Source organism: Palaemon carinicauda, chromosome 16 (genome assembly GCF_036898095.1).
Source record: "Palaemon carinicauda isolate YSFRI2023 chromosome 16, ASM3689809v2, whole genome shotgun sequence".
NCBI lineage: Eukaryota > Metazoa > Arthropoda > Malacostraca > Decapoda > Palaemonidae > Palaemon > Palaemon carinicauda.
The window spans coordinates 111,852,875-111,874,438 of NC_090740.1; the positions used below are offsets into that span (position 1 = coordinate 111,852,875).

Here is a 21,564-nt window from a genome sequence, read left to right on the forward strand (position 1 = left end):
TCATGTGCTCAGACATAGCATGGAGTTCCTTGAGCTCATCCGTGGTAAGTTCGTCGTGATGTTCGGCGACGAGTTCCGTAAGGTCATCTGCGTCGACCTCCAGACCCATGGACTTGCCAAGGGAGACGATTTCCTCTACGGCTTCCGCTGCACCCACCACGGGATCAGGTTCGGGGTCAAAACCTTCGAAATCTCGGGAAGAAACTGCATCAGGCCACAGCTGCTTCCAGGCAGAATTGAGGGTCCGTCGAGTTAATCCCACCCAAGCCTGATCTATGATCTTCAAGCAGTGCACGATGTTGAAGTGGCCCCTCCAAAATTCACGCAAAGTTGAGTTGGTGCGTTGCGTGACATTAAAGCACTGCTTAAATAAGTGCTTGGTGTACAGCTTCTTAAAATTAGAGATGACTTGCTGGTCCATGGGCTGGAGGATAGAGGTGGTATTCGGTGGAAGATACAGCATCTTTATGAACTTAAATTCATCGAAGATATCATCTTCAAGTCTGGGGCGGGTGAGCGGGTGCATTGTCAAGGCATAGCAGGCACTTTAAAGGCAATTTCTGTTCATGAAGATACTTCTTCACAGAAGGGCCGAAAACTTGGTTAACCCATTGCACAAAGAATTTCCTTGTAACCCAGGCCTTCGAGTTGGATCGCCAGAAAACATGAAGCTGATCCTTATCGACGTTGTGTGCCTTAAAGGCCCTAGGGTTCTCTGAATGGTAAACTAGTAAGGGCTTGACTTTAAAGTCCCCGCTAGCGTTGGCACATATGGCAAGAGTCAACCGATCCTTCATTGGCTTATACCCAGGCAATTTCTTCTCTTCGGCGGTGATGTAGGTTCGACTGGGCATCTTCTTCCAAAACAGCCCGGTTTCATCACAATTAAACACTTGCTGCTCTACGTAGTCTCCTTCCTGCATGATCTTTTCGAAGTTCTTGACAAAGTCAGCTGCAGCCTTTGTGTCTGCACTAGCAGCCTCTCCGTGGCGAACAACTGATTGAATCCCGGACCGTTTCTTAAATTTCTCAAACCAGCCACGAGATGCCTTGAAATCATCTGAGGAAGGCTCGGTTAAACTCTCCCCAGCATCACCCCAAGAGCTCTCCTCCTTCAAGTCCGTAAAGATGGCGTGCGCCTTCTCGCAGATGACGGTCTCGGTGATGGTGTCGCCAACGACCTCTCTGTCCTTGATCCACACTAGCAGAAGTCGTTCCATCTCTTCTATGATAGGGCTACGGTGTTTTGAAATTATGATGATCCCCTTAGAAGGTTTCACTGCTTTAATATCTTTCTTCTGTTTAAGGTTTGTCGAGATCGTCAACATATTACGGCCATACTGTTTTAGAAATTTCACTCACGTGGACGCCACGCTCATGTTTTTCAATAATTTCCTGCTTAACTTCTAAAGAAAGCATTTCCTTCTTCCTTTTCTCACCACTACCACTACCACTGGCAAAACTAAGCCTTTTAGGACCCATACTTTACGTAAATTACCGTTAAAGGATGCATGTAAAAAATCACGATTGAAACAGAGTTAATAGCAGAACGCACAGAGCACAACCGCAAGAAGCCGACGAGCACAGAGAACTGACCCAAGCCGCGCTAATTGAGGGTCCCTCCAAGGTTGAAGTGCTGCCTTTTATCGGCGGAAGTTAAAAAAGACTTCAGGCGCTATAAGCACCGACTACGCGTACGAGTATTGTTTACTTCGGGTGTCGAAAAAAACATTCGGGTGTAGAGTAGGAACGTGTTCGAATTGTACTTCGCGTGTAGAAAAATTCGGATACAACCATACAACCGGTACGACAAAAATTGCTTACTTCGTGTGTCGAAATAAAATTTGGGTGTAGAGTAAAAAAGTTGCTTGAATTTTACTTCGGATGTTGGAAAATTCGGATGTAGATACGTTCGTGTGTAGAGGTTCCACTGTATAGCCACAAATTAGGGGCTATTAAATTTGTAGTTGTTGGGGATGATTTTTTTTCTAAAAATTTGGTTTTCTTTTTGTTTTATTAATGGATGAATTTAATTAGTCTTTGAAGTGTTTAGAATAATCCGAGTTGTAACAGTTTCAGTGCCGAGGCACTATGCTGAGAGGGGAGTCTGGTGTATTTTCTTTAGTACAGTACTTTAAATTTTCTCTCTTTCCTTCATGACCTACCTCTTTCAGAGTGTGTTAGTCAGCAATATGAACATCAGGAGAGGTTCATGGAAGTAAATTGAATTTTAATAATACATTTTTTTATCTCTATAGTCACCTGATGTTCATATAATGTTGCCTTTCTCTCCACCTACTGATAAGGTCAAGAAGATGGGGTATTAGTTTCGACATTGAGACTGATTTAACTTAACATTAACCATCAAGTATTACTTTGGTGGGCAAGATGTGAATGGAAGAAAAGGGAAATTTTGTTTAGTTTATGAGTAACATAGAAATTGAGTTAGCATCGGGGTCAAAGTAAATATTCTTTGTACGCATTATGAGGTACGCCATTTTTAGTCGTAAACACATTATTCGTCTTCATTCCAAATAGGGAGGTAACTGTATAATTATCGTATTGAATGGTTTTCAGCAATGTCCTTGCAACTGCCATGGGCTACATACCAATACAGTATGTACATCAGGTGAGTATAGAAATAAATAAAAAAAAATATTACTAAAATTCAATTTTTTTCTTTGGTATTGCACAGGATGCAAAGAGAGTTTTAGATCGTTTTCGAGAGGCCAACAGTCAGGGAGTTGTCGTAGAGCAAGGATGTGTTACGTTGTCGAATATTCTCAGCCATCTATACCATAATGGACCTGTCATCCTCCTCACAAATGCTCATTTACTAATTTGTGAAAAATGCGCAAAAGTTATGCCCCAGCTACGATCGTGTCTTCCTTGCTCGCCGCCATACCAGGGCCACTACATACTCCTAATTGGGTATAGCATGAAGAAAAATTTGGTTTATTATAGAAATCCCTCTTTCAAGAATCACATATGTTCGATTGCATTTAGTAGACTCGATAAAGCTAGAAAAAGTTATGGTACAGATGAAGACGTTTTATTCATTTATAATCATACAAAACCTCAGGGAACATAACTAATACCTAAGTCTGATATCTTATGCATTATGGATTTTGTTTAACAGATCTCAGTCTCCTAACTTTCTTGCATCGAGTATTAATGTAAAAAGATAAACATACCAAGTATTCATGTACAATATTGTGATAAAGAATGTGATCCTTAATTTTATACTGTACTTATATCATTGTTTACCATATCATATCGTGATGATTAATGGCTTTAATTAGGTCACAAAATTGTTGACTTTTATACCTATTAGTTATTTTTTCATTCATGTTCCATAAGAAGTTTTTTTTTATTGAAGATTTTAGTTAAAGAACTGTTAGCAACTTTTGCCGAGTATAAAAGAGCCTTTTTTTTTCTGTATCATTTCCAATGCTTACTGTGCTTATACCTCAAAAAATCTTATAATACCTCAGTTTTTCATGAGTGCCTATTTCATTAAATACCAAACAATTATAGTTTGTTTTTCCCTCTTTTTCATCTGTGAGTCTCTTAACTGTCAGGTAATTATGTATATCATCACCCTCATAAACTAACTGCCTAAGTCATTTCCTCCACTTGTTGGGAAATCAAAAGAAATCCTTCTCATTTCCTAATTCTTTGTATCATTATCTTGAGCTTCAATTCACAAATTTTTAACAGAAGAATTTGTGAATTGAAGCTCAACACAATGATATAAAGAATTAGGAAATGAGAAGGTTTTTTTTTATTATTTTCCAACAAGTGGAGAAAATGACTAAAGCAGTTAGTTTATGAGGGTGACGATATGTGGAATTTTTTTTTCTTTGAGAGGATTTGTGCTACCAGTTTCAAAGCCGTGTAATTGAAAACCAAACATGAATTTTATAAATTCAGATAGTTTACCTGTGTTTATGTCATATGACTTACCGTACATGCTTTCTTAATTAATTTTGTTTGTATTTATGTGTACTAAGCTAAGAATTGCTACTGAAAACAAATGAAAAGAGGAAGACCAATATTTATTAGAATGCAGTGTGCGTCAATAATTTAAATGAATCTACTTATTAGTCATCATGCTTTAACCATCAAAGTACAATTTTCCTGATCTTTAGCAAAAAAAATTTTTAAATATTTAACTTAGCCGGTGAATATATAATACTAGATGCAACTCTGTTGCTCGACAGACACATACATAAAAAACTTGCGAGCGATCGCTATGCAGGTTGCGGGTGTGCCCACCAGCGCCAACTGTCGGCCAGATACCACTTTCGGATGTAAACAAAACCTTCAATTTCTTCTCTGTCGACGTATCGACAAGACGTATCAATACTCGCTGTATAACCTGGAGTTTTCTCAACATATTTGGTGAAGTACTTCATTTTGGTTTGAGCTTTCGCAGTGCAGGTGTTTTATCTTCATCTTAAATCTTGAACTCGTTTTTGGATAGATTTAATTTTTGATGACAAAGAGAGTATGGACTTTCTTTGACTTTTAAATGGCCGACCCTTCCCTTAGACGGAAGTGTGTTTAGGCTTTTAGCAATTATCTTATCACGTTATAAATTAATTATAGATTTTCCTCTATATATTCTATATCTCACCGCCTTTATTAGGCCTCTTCGATTAACTTTCCATTTATAATAAACATAAAAATGTTATTTTTATTAATAAAATAAATTTTTGAATATACTTACCCGGTGATCATATAAGCTGCAACTCTGTTGCTCGACAGAAAAACCTACGGTCAAAATACGCCAGCGATCGCTATGCAGGTGGGGGTGTACATCAACAGCGCCATCTGTCGAGCAGGTACTTAGTACTCCAAGTAAACAAAGAACCAATTTTCTCCTCGGTCCACTGGGTCTCTATTGGGGAGGAAGGGAGGGTCCTTTAATATATGATCACCGGGTAAGTATATTCAAAAATTTATTTTATTAATAAAAATAACATTTTTCAATATTAAACTTAGCCGGTGATCATATAAGCTGATTCACACCTAGGGGGGTGGGTAGAGACCAGCATTACATGTTTACATTATTATGAGCTAAGTATTTTGTATTTCATTTTAGCAGTTATTCAAAATAACAAACATAAAATAAATAAGTACCTGGTAAGGAAGTCGACTTGAACAATTACTCTGCCTTTTTAAGTACGTCTTCCTTACGGAGCCTCGCGATCCTCTTAGGATGCTGAGCGACCCCTAGGATCTGAAGTATCAAGGGTTGCAACCCATACAACAGGACCTCATCAAAACCTCTAATCTAGGCGCTTCTCAAGAAATGACTTTGACCACCCGCCAAATCAAGTAGGATGCGAAAGGCTTCTTAGCCTTCCGGACAACCCAAAAACAATAATAAAACATTTCAAGAGAAAGATTAAAAAGGTTATGGAATTAGGGAATTGTAGTGGTTGAGCCCTCACCCACTACTGCACTCGTTGCTACGAATGGTCCCAGAGTGTAGCAGTTCTCGTAAAGAGACTGGACATTCTTAAGATAAAAAGACGCGAACACTGATTTGCTTTTCCAATAGGTTGCGTCAATTATACTTTGCAGAGATCTATTTTGTTTAAAGGCCACGGAAGTTGCGACAGCTCTAACTTCGTGTGTCCTTACCTTCAGCCAAGCTTGGTCTTCCTCATTCAGATGGGAATGAGCTTCTCGTATTAACAGTCTGATAAAATAGGATAAAGCATTCTTTGACATAGGCAAAGATGGATTCTTAACTGAACACCATAAAGCTTCAGACGGGCCTCGTAAAGGTTTTTAAATAGAACTTAAGAGCTCTTACAGGACATAAGACTCTTTCTAGTTCATTTCCAACCATACGATAAGTTTGGAATATCGAACGATATTGGTCAAGGCCGAGAAGGCAGCTCGTGTCTGGCTAGAAAACCAAGTTGTAGAACATGTAGCCGTTTCGGATGAGAATCCGATGTTCTTGCTGAAGGCATGAATCTCACTGACTCTTTTAGCTGTGGCTAAGCATATCAGGAAAAGAGTCTTTAAGGTGAGATCTTTCAGGGAGGCTGATTGTAGCGGTTCGAACCTGTCTGACATAAGGAATCTTAGTACCTCGTCTAAATTCCAACCAGGTGTAACCAAATGATGCTCCTTCGTGGTCTCCAAAGACTTAAGGAGGTCCTGTAGATCTTTATTGTTGGAAAGATCTAAGCCTCTGTGACGGAAGACTGATGCCAACATGCTTCTGTAACCCTTGATAGTGGGAGCTGAAAGAGATCGTTCTTTCCTCAGATATAAGAGAAAGTCAGTTATTTGAGTTACAGAGGTACTGGTCGAGGATACGGATACTGACTTGCACCAGTTTCGGAAGATTTCCCACTTCGACTGGTAGACTCTAAGGGTGGATGTTCTCCTTGCTCTAGCAATCGCTCTGGCTGCCTCCTTCGAAAAGCCTCTAGCTCTCGAGAGTCTTTCGATAGTCTGAAGGCAGTCAGACGAAGAGCGTGGAGGCCTTGGTGTACCTTCTTTACGCGTGGCTGACGTAGAAGGTCCACCCTTAGGGGAAGTGTTCTGGGAACGTCTACTAGCCATCGAAGTACCTCGGTGAACCATTCTCTCGCGGGCCAGAGGGAAGCAACTAGCGTCAACCTTGTCCCTTCGTGAGAGGCGAACTTCTGCAGTACCTTGTTGACAATCTTGAACGGAGGGAATGCATATAGATCTAGATGTGACCAATCTAGTAGAAAGGCATCTATATGAACTGCTGCTGGGTCCGGGATTGGTGAGCAAAATATTGGGAGCCTCTTGGTCATCGAGGTTGCGAAGAGATCTATGGTTGGCTGGCCCCAGGTGGCCCAAAGTCTCTTGCATACATCCTTGTGGAGGGTCCATTCTGTTGGAATTATTTGTCCCTTCCGACTGAGACAATCTGCCATGACATTCAAGTTGCCTTGGATGAACCTCGTTACTAGTGATATGTCTAGACCTTTTGACCAGGTGAGGAGGTCCCTTGCAATCTCGTACAATGTCAGAGAGTAGGTCCCTCCTTGCTTGGAGATGTACGCCAAAGCCATGGTGTTGTCCGAGTTCACCTCCACCACTTTGCCTTGAAGGAGAGACCTGAAGCTTTTCCAAGTCAGACGTACTGCCAGTAGCTCCTTGCAGTTGAAATGCATTGTCCTTTGACTCGAGTTCCATAATCCCGAGCATTCCCTACCGTCTAATGTCGCACCCCAGCCTACGTCCGATGCGTCCGAGAAGAGAACGTGGTTGGGAGTTTGAACAGTCAGGGGAAGACCCTCTCTAAGGTTGATATAGTCCTTTCACCAAGTCAGACAAGACTTTATCTTTCCGGAAACCGGGATCGAGACCGCTTCTAGCGTCTTGTCCTTTTTCCAGTGAAAAGCTAGATGGTATAGAAGAGGACGGAGGTGTAGTCTTCCTAGTGACACAAATTGATCCACGGATGACAGTGTCCCTACCAGACTCATCCACAGCCTGACTGGGCAGCGTTCCTTCTTCAGCATCTTCTGGATGGATAGCAGGGCTGGGGGCTGATCGTCTTGTTCAGCAACGTCCTCATCAGAGGGTTCCTCATCCGAAACTGATGAGGAAACGGAAACGGAGTGGGCAACGTCTAACTCGCTGAATCCGGTCGCACTGGTGGATGCGTGACGGAGCCTGACGCAATATCATGGCACTGCTGCACAGTCTGTGAACTGTCAACAACCATGGGTGCGCGAGGAAGTACAGCGTCAACCCGAAACTGTCTAGACTGTCTGGGTTGTGCAGTCAACACCCTACCGGGTTGCTGAGGTTGACGCACTGCGTCACAACAAGTCACCTCTGCTGGTCGTTGAACGTCTTCCTAGTGACACACTGAACGTCAACAACCACCTCCGAGCGTCGCTTAATCGTCAACGTGCGACTGGCAACCCACACTGGGTCGCATCGGTGGAGGAACCACCTCAACTGGCAGACGCGAGTAGGTTACCTCAGCGTCAACAGGGCGCACAACCGACCGGTTGGAAGGTTGTTGGCCAGAAGGAGGAACCACCTCAACTGGCAGACGCGAGTAGGTTACCTCAGCGTCAACAGGGCGCACAACCAACCGGTTGGAAGGTTGTTGGCCAGAAGGTTCTTCTCCGCATTTAAGTCCTCTATCAAGGACGCAAGCTTGGCCTGCATGTCTTGCAGCAAAGCCCATTTAGGGTCTACGGGAGCAGGTGTGGCAACAGACGGGGTTAGCGACTGAGGCGGAACCATTTACCATCCCTGAAAGCCTTGTTATGTGTGACATAATAGTACAGCAAAACTTCAAAGGCTCGACAAAAGTTGAGAAGTTGACCTGTAAACAACTTGGAGCGTCTCCTGGCTAGGCGCCAGGGCGAGTCTACCAGAATTAAGAAGTCTATCTGGGCAGAGGCATGAACTCCCTAACCGAGAACTTCTCTTGTGTCCTATCAAACTCTCGCTCTATAAGCCAGTTTAAAAGAAGGGAAATCAAAGGCTGTATCCCTAAAACTCCTCCTGGTGCAAAACCAGTCGCCTAGCCAACGTAACGCTCTCTAGGAGAGCGAGAGAGCACTAGCTTAAAAACAACGGCTTCGAAGTAGCTAGGCCTAGTGTAAGTTCTGACGTTTAGGCGAACGAGGAGCAGCAGTTACAAGATCCGGACGAAGATCCTTAAAAAATCATCATGATTTAATTAAAGTCCATAGGAGGCTAAGCAGCTTAAGGCTCCTCTGCAAATGACAGAGTCCTCAAGGGAATATCAGTAGGAGGGAGAACAGCACTTTCTCATCTACAGGAACCTTGTCCGATAAAAGCTAGGTTATCTCAGTGAGTCTCTCACTGGTGCATTAGTAGCAGACCAGAAGGCAACGTCATGTAACTACTTGACAGTCTGTGAACTGTCAACAACTGAACTGTCAACCACAACAGGTGCGTGAGGACATACAGTGTTCACTTGAGACTGCTTTGACTGTCTATACTGAGCAGTCAAAACAACTCTAGAATGCGGAGGTTGACGCACCGCGTCAAAACAAAACAACTTAGACTGTTGTTGTACCTCGCGAACGTCAACGGAAGGTTCCGTGCGTTACTGAACGTCAACATGCGGCTGGCAGGGTACACTGGAACGCATGGGTGGCGGGACTCTCTCAGCTGGAGTGCGGCAGAAGGTCGCCTCAGCGTCCACAGGACGCACAACCGTGTTGGTTGTAGGCTAGAGGTTGGTGCAGTGTCAACCTTCTCCGCACGAAAGTCCCGCATCAATGACGTTAACTGAGACTGCATGGTCTGCAGCAAAGACCACTTAGGGTCTACAGGAGCAGGTGCGGCAACAGACGGTGTGACTGCCTGATGCGGTACCGCTTTGCCTCTCTTAGGAGGTGAGCAGTCGTCGGAAGACTGCAGCGAGTCCGAACTAACCCAGTGGCTACAACTGGGCCGTTGGACTTGCGCGGAAGGGACCGACTTGCGCTTAATAAGCTGCGAGACTTTGGTCCATGGTTTCTTACGAGAAACCTCTTCCGCAGACGAGAAATAAATGGGCTCTCTCGTCTTTGTGTGGGTGGGGCGATCTTGGGTAGATACGCCCGAAACCACGGAGGGAAACGTCTGTTCGTTGATCAAGGCCTGACGAACCCATAAGTCGTTCGACATTACTTCTCCCCTGGGCTTGGGAGCTTGCAAGAGGTCCCGGACTAGGTGAACGACAGGCACGAACAGACGAACCCTCGTACGCAACACTGTAACACTTTGCGCATATCACTTTATCACTTCGATTTTCTGTTTTGCACTTATTTCACTGAAATCGAAACTTTTACTGATTTCTACCTGAAACACGCAATTCTACCCTTCATTAAAAGGTAGTAATTGCGAAATCAGTCGTATAATGCAGCTCATTAATACTAGCAAAAAACAGAAAACATATATAAAGATAAAAAATTCAGTGGCTGGGAAAGAGACTAAACACTAGTTCAAATAAACTACGTTTACAATCTCTCACCGCACATAGCCTGGGGACAAGAATAAAACCCTAGAAAACGTTTTACCTTCTTCCCCGTACAGCGACTAGGGAGGAGAGTAACACGAGAACAACGTTACCCGCTTGAACGGAACGTTTTCTCTCCTCTCTCTCCCTCCGTCTCTATCTCTCTCTCTCTTTCTCTCTTGATTTCGCACCTAAGAGAAGAGCCCAATTATATATCGTCAAAAAAACATGTTATTTGACTAAAGGAAAAAACTGAAAGGTTTTCCAAATAAAAAGTTCCTTTAATTTAGAATTTAAAACATTAAAGCTAAGAAAGAATGAACGAAACGTCAGAATCGATTTACTCTTACTGCAAAGTGAAACCGTGAAACACTCTCTCTCTATCGTAACGATAGAGCGCATGTTGAACGTCCTGAACGTCAACAACTGCGTAGTCTAAAAAACTAAACGTTAGTTCATCTTTGAAAACAGTACGAAGACTATCAAAGAAATTCTTTCATAAAACATTAAATTTAAAAAGTTTTAAATTCTTTAAAGGCTAAATACGATATAACGGGCTCAACGTTGATTAACTTCGGTTCCAAGTTAGGACCGCCTACTATCAGGAAAGGTCGCATATAAACAAAACATAAAAATTTATTTTTATATGTTTATAATAAATGGAAAGTTAATCGAAGAGGCCTAATAAAGGCGGAGAGATATAAAATATATAGATCTATAATGTGTTAAGCAAACTTACTAAAAACCTAAACTCACTTCCGTCTAAGGGAAGGGTCGGCCATTTAAAAGTGAAAGAGTCCATACTCTCTTTGTCACCATAATTAAATCTATCCAAAACGAGTTCAAGTTTTGAGATGAAGATAAAACACCTGCATAGCGAAAGCTCAAAACTAGAATAGTGTACTTCACCAAATAGTTGTGAAAACAAATCCAGTTAGTAACAGCGTATTAGTAGGTCTTGCCGGTAGCCCGACAGAGAGAAAATTGGTTCTTTGTTTACTTGGAGTACTAAGTACCTGCTCGACAGATGGCGCTGTTGATGTACACCCCCACCTGCATAGCGATCGCTGGCGTATTTTGACCGTAGGTTTTTCTGTCGAACAACAGAGTTGCAGCTTCTATGATCACCGGCTAAGTTTAATATTGAAAAATAAATTTTAATGATTTGTTTATATGCGACCTTTCCTGAGAGTAGGCGGTCCTAACTTGGAAACCGAAGTTAAACAACGTTGAGCCCTTTCAATCATAAATAACTTTTAAAGAGCTAATGATTTAAAACTTTTTAAATGAATATTTTTTAATAGATATTTTATGAAAGATTTTCTTTGAATAGTCTTCGTACTGTTTCAAAGATGAACTAACGTTTAGTTTATTTATACTACGCAGTTTGCGCTCTATCGTTACGATAGAGAGAGAGAGTATCACGGTTTCACTTTGCAGAGAGTAAATCGATTCTGACGTTTTGTTCATTCTTCTTTCAAAGCTTAAATGTTTTAAATTCTATTTTAAAGGAACTTTTTAATTGAAAAACCTTTCAGTTTTTTTTTTTTCATTTGGTCAAATAACATGTTTTTTTGACGAAACGTAAGTGGGCTCTTCTCTTAGGTGCGAAATCAAGAGAGAGAGAGATAGAGACGGAGGGAGAGAGAGGAGAGAAAACGTTCCGTTCAAGCGGGTAACGTTGTTCTCGAGTTACTCTCGTCCCTAGTCTCTGTAAGGGGAGAAAGGATAAAACGTTTTTAGTTTTTTATTCTCGTCCCCAGGCAATGTACGGTGAGAGATTGAAAACGTAGTTTTGAATGAACTAGTGTTTAGTCTCTTCCCCAGCCACTGAATTTTTTATCTTAAAAGATGTTTACTGTTTTTTGCTGGTATTAATGTGCTTGCATTATACGATTGATTTCGCAATTACTACCTTTTGATGAGGGTAGAATTGCGTGCTTCAGGTAGAAATCAGTAAAAGTTTCGATTTCAGTGAAATAAGTGCAAAACAGAAAATCATAGTGATAAAATGATATTGCGCAAAGTGTTATCAGTGTTGCGACCGAGGGTTCGTATGTTCGTGCCTGTCGTTCGCCTAGTCCGGGACCTCTTGCAAACTCCCAAGCCCAGGGGAGAAGTAATGTCGTACGACTTATGGGTTCGAGAGGCCTTGATCAGCGAACAGACGTTCCCTCTATGGTATCGGGTGTATCTTACCAAGATCACCCCTACCATAAGGCGAGAGAGACAATTTTCTCCTCGTCATCCGAAGGCTTTTCGCATAAGAAACCTGAAACAAGGTTTCGAGGCCCTTAAGCGAAAGTCAGTCCTTTCAGGACAGGTCCAGCGTCCTGGTTGTAGCCATTAGGACAGCTCTGACCCTATGCAGTCGTCGGAAAACTGCTCGCCGCCTAACAAAAGCGTAACACAGACTCCGAGAGTCTTTTTGTTGGCAAGGTTTTGCGGTCACAGACGTTACCCTCGTCTCTTACCACAACCATTTCCGTTGATCCTAAATGGGTTGTACGGCAAGACATGCAGAATAAGCTTGCCTCCCTTATGGAAGACTATTCTGCCAATAAGTCCGTTGAGCCTAGCCGTTTATCTCATCAAGATCCTGGCTTTCAGCCACCCTAACGTTCCTTTGTGCGTCCTGTTGACGTTGGCGTAGCTAAGTCACGTCAGTCAGGTTGTTTAGAACCACACTCGATGCGATCTCGTGTGGATTTTCAGCCACATTTGGACGTTAGGCCACTTGCTGATGCTCCTGTTGACGTTCAGGACGTTCGCTAACAATCGGAGTTGACTTGTTTTGACGCTGAGCGTCAACCTCCGCATTCTAGAGTTGTTTTGACTGCTCAGTCTAGGCGGTCAAAGCAGTTTCGAGTGGACGCTGTGCGTCCTCAAGCACCTGTTGTTGTTGACAGTTCACAGACTGTCAAGCAGTTACATGACGTTGCGTCCTGGTCTCTCGCACCTGTTGTTGTTGACAGTTCACAGACTGTCAAGCAGTTACATGACGTTGCGTCCTGGTCCGCTACTAATGCACCAGTGCGTGTGGACTCTGATTGTAAAGCATTGCCACCACGGTAGGTCTCTCCCTTGCTTGAGACTCAGCTATTATCGGACAAGGTTCCTTCAGATGAGGAAGTTGCTGTTCCCCCTCCTACTGATATTCCCTTGAGGACTCTGTCAGACGGAGAGGAGCCTAAAGCTGCTTAGCCCTCTATGGACTTTAAATAAATCATGCTGATTTTTAAGGATCTTTGTCCGGATCTTTTTGTAACTGCTGCTCCTCGTTCGCCTAAACGTCAGAGCTTACACTAGGCCTAGCTACTTCGAAGCCGTTGTTTTATAAGCTAGTGCTCTCTCGCTCTCCTAGAGAGCTTTACGTTTGCTAGGCCACTGGTTTATCACCAGGAGGAGTTTGGGGGATACAGCCTTTGCTTTCCCTTCTTTTAAACTGGCTTATAGAGCGAGAGTCTGATATGACACGAGAGAAGTTCTCGGCTTGGGAGTTCCTACCTCTGCCCAGATAGACTTCTCAAACCTCATAGACTCTCCCTGGGGCCTGGCCATGAGACGCTCCAAGATTTTACAGGTCAACTTCACAGGTGTTTTCGAGCCTTTGAAGTTTTGCTGTACAATTATGTCATGCATAAACAAGGCTTTCAGGGATAGCTCCAATGATCTGACAGCCACGTTCTCTGCAGGAACAAGTCCCTCAGGGATGGCTCCATGATTTGGCAGCCATGTTCACTGCAGGAGTACGTAAGAGGCAAGTGCGCTCAATGTGTTCATTGTCAAGACAAACTTCACGATGAAGTCTACCAGGCTGTCTTGACAGCATTTATGGAAGGCGACTGGATGGTCTCTCTCGACCTTCAGGAGGCATACTTCCACATTCCTATACACCCGGATTCCCAACCGTTTCTGAAGTTTGTTTACAGGAATGTGGGGTACCAGTTTCGAGCTATTGGGGATCCGAGCCTCCCTGTACTTGGACGACTGGCTTCTCAGAGCATCGTCCAGCCTTCGCTGTCTGCAGGATCTACATTGGACGTTGAGTCTGGCCAGGGAGTTGGGACTTGTGGTCAACCTAAAAGTCCCAACTGATCCCATCCCAGATTATTCTATTTTTGGGGATGGAGATTCACAGTCAAGCCCTGCTCGAAGTCCAACTAATGCTGAAAAGAAAACGTTTATTCAGTCAGGAGTTGGAACAGTCTCGTAGGGACTCTCTCATCCCTGGAGCAGTTTGTCTCACTAGGGAGACTACCCCTTCTGCCTCTCCGGTTCCATCTAGCCTCTCACTGGAACTAGGACAAGACATTAGAGACGGTATCATTCCCAGTCTCCGAACCAATACAGGCATGCCTGAAATGGTGGGACAGCAATATCAGTCTGAGAGAGGGACTATCCCTAGCAGTCAAGAACCCAAACCACGTGTTGTCCTCAGACGCGTCGGGTTTGGGTTGGGTGCGACCCTGGACGGTCGGGAATGCGCGGGTCTGTGGACCTCAAGTCAGAAGAGCACGCACATCAACGGCAAGGAGCTATTAGCAGTCCACTTGGCCTTGATGATATTAGGAAGCGTCTTCGAAAATAAGTGGTAGAGGTCAACTCAGACAACACCACAACTTTGGCGTACATCTCCAAGCAAGGAGGCACACACTCCTTCACGCTGCTCGAGATCGCAAGGGACCTTCTCTTATGGTCTAGAATTCGAGGCATCTCCCTGTTGACAAGATTCATCCAGGGGGACTTGAACGTCTTGGCAGACTGTCTCAGTCGGAGGGATCAGGTGATACCCACGGTATGGACCCTCCACAAGGACGTGGGCAAGAGTCTTTGGGCTTCTTGGGGTCAACCAACCATAGACCTCTTTGCCTCCTCGTTGACCAAAAGGTTACCAATCTTTTGCTCTCCAGTCCTAGATACAGAAGCAATCTACATAAACGCGTTTCTACTGGATTGGTCTTTTATGGACTTATATGCATTCCCACCATTCAAGATAGTCAACAAGGTACTGCAGAAGTTCGCCTCTCACGAAGGGACAAGGTTGACGTTGGTTGCTACCCTCTGGCCCGCGAGAGAGTGGTTCACCGAGGTATTTCAATGGCTGGTAGACTTTCCAAGAAGTCTTCCTCTAAGGGTAGATCTGTTACGTCAGCCCCACGTAAAGAATGTCCATCAAAGCCTCCCCGCTCTTCGTCTGACTTCCTTCAGACTATCGAAAGACTCTCAAGAGCTAGAGGTTTTTCGAAGGAGGCAGTCAGTGCGATTGCAAGAGCTAGGAGAGCTTCTACCATTAGAGTATACCAGTCGAAGTGGGAAGTCTTTCGATACTGGTGCAAGTCAGCATCTGTGTCCTCGTCCAGTACCTCTGTAGCCCAAATCGCAGATTTTCTTTTACATCTGAGAAAGGTTCGCTCCCTTTCAGCTCCCACGATTAAGGGCTATGGGAGCATGTTGGCTTCGGTCTTTCGACATAGAGGCTTAGATCTTTCCAACAATAAAGATCTCCAAGATCTCCTTAAGTCTTTCGAGACCTCTAAGGAACGTCGTTTGGCAACTCCTGGATGGAACTTAGACGTGGTCCTAAGGTTCCTCATGTCAGAAAGGTTTGAGCCATTACATTCAGCCTCCCTGAAGGATCTCACCCTCAAGACACTTTTCCTAGTGTGCTTGGCTTCGGCTAAAAGGGTCAGTGAACTTCATGCCTTCAGTAAGAACATCGGCTTTTCTACAGAAAAAAGCCACTTGTTCACTTCAACTTGGTTTCCTGGCCAAAAATGAACTGCCTTCTCGTCCTTGGCCTAAATCTTTTGATATTCCTTGCTTATCAGAGATCGTAGGCAACGAACTGGAAAGAGTATTATGTCCTGTTAGAGCTCTTAAGTTCGATTTAGCTCGTACTAAGTCATTATGAGGGAAATCTGAGGCATTATGGTGCTCAGTTAAGAAACCTTCATTGCCTACGTCAAAGAATTCTTTGTCATATTTTATCAGATTTTTTTAATACGAGAAGCTCATTCTCACTTGAATGAAAAAGACCGATGTTTGCTTAAGGTTAAGACGCACGAAGTTAGAGATATAGCAACCTCCGTGGCCTTCAAGCAAAATAAATCTCTGCAAAGTATTATGGACGCGACTTTTTGGAGAAACAAGTCAGTGTTCGTGTCATTTTACTTAAAAGATGTCCAGACTCTTTACGAGGACTGCTACACACTGGGTCCATTCGTTGCAGCGAGTGCAGTAGTGGGTGAGAGTTCTACCACTACACTTCCCTAATTCCAATATCCTTTTAATCTGTCTCTTGAAATGTTTTTAATATTGTTTTATGGGTTGTTCGGAAGGCTAAGAAGCCTTTCGCATCCTGATTGATTTGGCGGGTGGTCAAAGTCATTTCTTGAGAGCGCCCAGATTAGGGGTTTGATGAGGTCCTGTTGTATGGGTTGCAGCCCTTGATACTTCAGCTCCTGGGAGTCTGTCAGCATCCTAAGAGGATCGCTGGGCTCCATGAGGAAGACAGACTTACAAGGCAGAGTAATCGTCTAAGTCAACTTCCTCACCAGGTACCTATTTATTTTGGTTTTGTTATATTGATAACTGCCAAAATGAAAAAACTCTTAGCTTATACGCTGTAAACATAATTAACTCTGGTCTCTACCCACCTCCTTGGGTGTGAATCAGCTATTATATATTCACTGGCTAAGTTAAATATTTAAAAATGATATTTTAATTATAAAATAAATTTTTGAATATACTTACCCGGTGAATATATAAATTAAACGACCCTCCCTTCCTCCCCAATAGAGACGCAGTGGGATGAGAAGAAATTGAAGGTTTTGTTTACATCCGAGAGTGGTATCTGGCCGACAGTTGGCGCTGGTGGGCACACCCGCAACCTGCATAGCGATCGCTCGCGAGTTTTTTATGTATGTGTCTGTCGAGCAACAGAGTTGCAGCTATTATATATTCACCGGGTAAGTATATTCAAAAATTTATTTTATAATTAAAATATCATATTTATCTCTCTCTCTCCCCCATTTCCTCCTTCCCTGTGATGTCCAGTAGACCCAATAGGTGGCACCACTGGCTAACAAATAAATGGCCATTCCATCATAAGAACTTCATGTAATCATATCGTGCTTACAGTGTGGACCGGTCTCTTCTGATCCAACTTAGTTTAAGATTGAAATCGGTAATTTGGTACAGAATTTGAAGGAGTTGAAAGGTATGACTATCCAGTTTTAAAATTAACAGAATTTCGATAAGATTTATTTTTCTACTCACCTGATGTTCATGTTGCTTCTACTCGAAGCTATGTTGATGTCTACCCCATAAAAATTTCCCATTGCCCATTCTCTCCCCCCTTGGCAATCTCCTCGCCATCTGATGATTGATGGTAAATAACTAGTTGCTGACACGACCATTTACTTCCTGCTTTTCAGTTCTTGAATTTGCGAACCCAATCATTAGTCTCATGAAACTCGCTGAGGAATGGGGCCATGTATACAAACATCCGGCAAGTAGGATAAGAAATTATATCATTAAAATTCTGTTTATACATTTTTGGAACATCCCTGATGTTCATATTGCTAAATCCCACAATCTAACGGAGGTGAGATAGTGAAGGAAAGAGTTGGTAAAATGAACTACATTAATAAATTTAACTACCAATCCTAACCGTAAGTAATCTCAAAAACTCTTGAATTTCTTAGTTGGATTCTAAATCTAAACCCGCTATCCACCTTTTAAAACTAGACTTATACAGTATAATAATTAAAACCTTGAACTTTCCCTTTTAAAGAAAAGTCAGCCCTCTATATTCACAGGGTTTAGGTAACAGAAACAGGGGTGAAGATGCCTGGCAATGCGCAAAAGGCCATGGCCTACACTCGGCACTCGGGGATGATTGCGAATAATAATGCCCTCTATAAGAAGTATGAAAGTGTGGATCTGCAGCCAGTTCCCCCAAAACCAGCTGCAATGTCTACCTTTTCCAAGCAAGTGCAAATTTCTTGTTTCATGTCCATAGCCTAAAGCAACAGCGTGGAGAGCGATCGTAGACGACGTGCACTTATGAGCACGACCAGGAGAGAAGTGGGGCTACCTCGCTAACTCAACCGATCCTTCCCAGCCTTAGGAGGATGGGTGGTAGTCATACAATGTTTCAAGACAACTAGATTTTGTCACGTCATTTACTTTTCACAGCATAACTATATTCAAGAGTAGCCTGAATGAACTCTTCCCTTTTCTTTCTTCAAAATAGTAGCCTGAATGAACTCTTCCCTTTTCTTTCTTCAAAATATCCCTCTCTTGGGAATATCAGCAATGAAGAAGAGATTTGTTTATGTGACATTTAGTTTAAGTTTGAACATATTGACATAGATTTATAAATTTTGTTCCTTTCAGTTTACAGTACAACCTTGTTGGGCCAGTGACCCAGTAACTTATTCTTTTTGAGGCCGACATCTCGACCTTGCCTCTCCCGTGAACCAGTCAAAATTGTCAACTTTACTATTAGGTCAAGGGTTAGACAGAGGCTAGCTTGTTCGCCGAGACTTTCTCTCTCCTAAGAAAACCTTCCCATATAAATGATGAGGGATTATATTCACGTAGGAGCAAACTAGTTTTTATAAATCATTTTTATTTTTCCTAGCTGTACAAACCTGAGTCATATATTTTATATTTATCTCCTCATCCATTCTGCAAGTCTTGACTAATCTGTATTATCTTAATTGCTTGTGAAAATTTCAGGTATTAAATAACTATGAGTTGAATGTTTTCGTGCGTTTTCTCTCGGGTACTGATTAACACCAATTTACCAACGATAGATACTTTCTTGTATAGGGTAAAATAATGGTTATAGGTTGTTTTGTAAAGTTTAATAAAATATACACATTTGAAGTGTGTGTGTATAGGAAAAATAACAAGGTTTCTTTGCTTACACATAATAAATCCTAGTCTTTATATACTGTACAATAATATTCCCTATTTACAGATAAACTCCAGCCTGTAAATATCATTGGGATGTAAATTCTGATAAAGCATGCAAGATGGTTTTCATTCTCCAAGAAAAAATCTTGCGCTTATAAATTGCACCTTTAGAACTTTTCCAAAAAATATTTCTGGATCATAAGGTATAAATATTTAAAAGTTACTTCCACAGGACTAGAATATTTGGATCCTTTTCTACTTGGTCATTAAGTTCTTTATAGGTCAAGCCTAACTTGCAGCAAATTTCATCGTAGGAATGAAATCCATTGCACAGTTTATGCAAAGAATTTTGTTTACTTGGAGTACTGAAGTGCAAATCTTCAGGCAGCAAATGAACTGGATATTGGTGAAGTCGCTCAATGATTTTATTCAAGAGGCCGAACTGGACTAATTTGCGTTCGTCTATGTTCAAAGCTTGAGGATTGAATCGTAGACAGAGATCTCTCACAGAAATACCGTATGTCATGCTGTGGGAGAAATAAAACATACACATTTGGGTATTTTTCATTATGAAATTTTTAAATACAATAAATAAAAGGTTAAATTACTTTATCATCTAATTTTCAATATTAATCTTACCCGATGATCATGTAGCTGTCAACTCTGTTGCCCGACAGAAATCTACGGTCGGGATACGCCAGCGATCGCTATACAGGTGGGGGTGTACACAACAGCGCCATCTGTGAGCAGGTACTCAAGTACTTCTTGTCAACAAGAACTCAATTTTTCCTCTGTCGTGCCACCGGCTAGACCTACTGGGATACGCTGTTGATTCTGGAGTTATTGCTCACGATTTGGTGATGTATTTGCTCTAGAGTTTAGCCTTCGCTATTCAGGAAGCTTTATCTTTAGCTTAGCAAGCTTTTGGAATTAATTTGAATTAATTATGGTGACGAAGAGAGTATGGACTCTCTTTCACTTTTAATGGCCGACCCTTCCCTTAGACGGAAGTGTTGGTGTCGAAGAGAGTATAGACTCTCTTTCACTTTTTATTTTATATCTCTCCGCCATTTATAGGCCTCTTCGATTAACTTTCCTTAAAAAAAAAAAAAAAAAAGAAAAAAAAAAATATGCGACCTTTCCTAATAGTAGGCGGTCCTTACTTGGAACCGAAGTTAATTAACATTGAGCTCGTCATATCGTTTTTCCTGTTAAGAATTTATGCTATTTTAATTTTATGTTTTTGAAAGAATTTCTTTGATAAGTCTCGTACTGTTTTCAAAGTTGAACTAACGTTTTGTTTAGTCTCCGCAGTTGTTGACGTTCAGAACGTTCAACTTGCGCTCTATCGTTACGATAGAGAGAGAGTATTCACGGTTTCACGTTGCAGTAAGAGTAAACCGATTCTAGCGTTTCGTTCATTCTTTCTTAGCTTAAATGGTTTTAATTCTAATAAAGGAGCTTTTTATTTGGGAAACCTTTCAGTTTTTTTCCTTTAACAAATAATATGTTTTAACGATATATATAATTGGGCTCATCTCTCAGGTTCTAAGTCAAGAGAGAGAGAGAGAGAGATAGAGACGGAGGGAGAGAGAGGAGGATAAACGTTTCGTTCAAGCGGGTAACGTTGTTCTCGTTTTTTGTGCTCTTCTCCCTAGTCGATAGAGGGGAAGAAGGTAAAACGTTTCTAGAGTTTTATTCTTGTTCCCAGGCTTTATGCGGTGAGAGATTTTAAACGTAGTTTATTTGATCTAGTGTTTAGTCTCTTTTCCAGCCACTGAATTCTTTATCTTTCATTATGTTTTTCTGTTACATTGTAATACTGTTTTCGCAATTACTACCTTTTAATGAAGGATAGGATTGCGTGTTTCAGGTACAAACCACTTAAAGTTTCGAGTTCAGTGAAATAAGTGCAAACAGAAAATCAAAAGTGATAAAGTGATATGCGCAAAGTGTTACAGTGTTGCGTTCGAGGGTTCAACTGTTCGTGCCAGTGGTTCACCTAGTCCGGGACCTCTTACAAGCTCCCAAGCCCAGGGGAGAAGTAATGTCGAAGGACTTATGGGTTCCTCAGGCCTTGATCGACGAACAGACGTTTCCCTCTGTGGTTTCGGGTGTATCTACACACGTTGCCGACGTGATCACCCCACCCACACAAAGACGAGAGAGCCCATTTATTCCTCGTCTGCGGAAGAGGTTTCTCGCAGAAACCATGGACCAAATCTTGCAGCTTTTAAGTGCAAGTCGGTCCCTTCCGCGCAAGTCCAACGGCCTAGGTGTAGCCACTGGGTCAGTTCGGACTCGCTGCAGTACGACAACTGCACACCTCCTAAGAGAGGCTAGGTGGTACCGCAACAGGCAGTAACTCCGTCTGTTGCCGCACCAGCTGTTTTAGACCCTCAGTCACAACGGACAGTAGCTCCGTTTGTTGTTGTCTTTCATAGACCCTAGTGGTCCATGCTGCAGACTTTACAGTCTCAGCTTGCTCCTTCATATAGGAGTATCATGCTGGAAGGTTGACAATGTAGCCTGTTTACCTACAACCCGCCGAGGTTGTGCGCTCAGCAGATACTGCGGCTGCCTGCTCCCACACCACACCTGTGAGAGCTCCTCCACCGATGCGCAGTCCTCACTGCCAG

The 21,564-nt window shown here is 42.5% G+C and overlaps 2 protein-coding genes and 1 long non-coding RNA gene across 5 annotated transcripts in view; 2 read left to right on the top strand and 1 right to left on the bottom strand.

Moving 5' to 3' along the window:
- LOC137655803 (protein GUCD1) overlaps nt 1-3,536 on the top strand; it is a 72,723-nt gene extending 69,187 nt beyond the window's left edge. For all 3 annotated transcript variants that reach the window (XM_068389958.1, XM_068389960.1, XM_068389961.1), the window contains exon 4: nt 2,696-3,536. In XM_068389958.1, the coding sequence (XP_068246059.1) occupies nt 2,696-3,091 (396 nt within the window). In that variant the 3' untranslated portion in view covers nt 3,092-3,536. The remainder of the gene's footprint in view (nt 1-2,695) is intronic.
- Nucleotides 3,537-17,058: 13,522 nt separating this feature from the next.
- The window catches only part of LOC137655807 (uncharacterized), an 85,397-nt gene continuing 80,891 nt past the window's right edge, over nt 17,059-21,564 (top strand). The window contains exon 1 of the long non-coding RNA XR_011046866.1: nt 17,059-17,219. This is a non-coding gene — a long non-coding RNA (uncharacterized lncRNA). The remainder of the gene's footprint in view (nt 17,220-21,564) is intronic.
- The window catches only part of Nprl2 (Nitrogen permease regulator-like 2), a 30,580-nt gene continuing 27,874 nt past the window's right edge, over nt 18,859-21,564 (bottom strand). Inside the window, exon 5 of the mRNA XM_068389962.1 lies at nt 18,859-19,452. Within this exon, the coding sequence (XP_068246063.1) occupies nt 19,146-19,452 (307 nt within the window). The 3' untranslated portion in view covers nt 18,859-19,145. The remainder of the gene's footprint in view (nt 19,453-21,564) is intronic.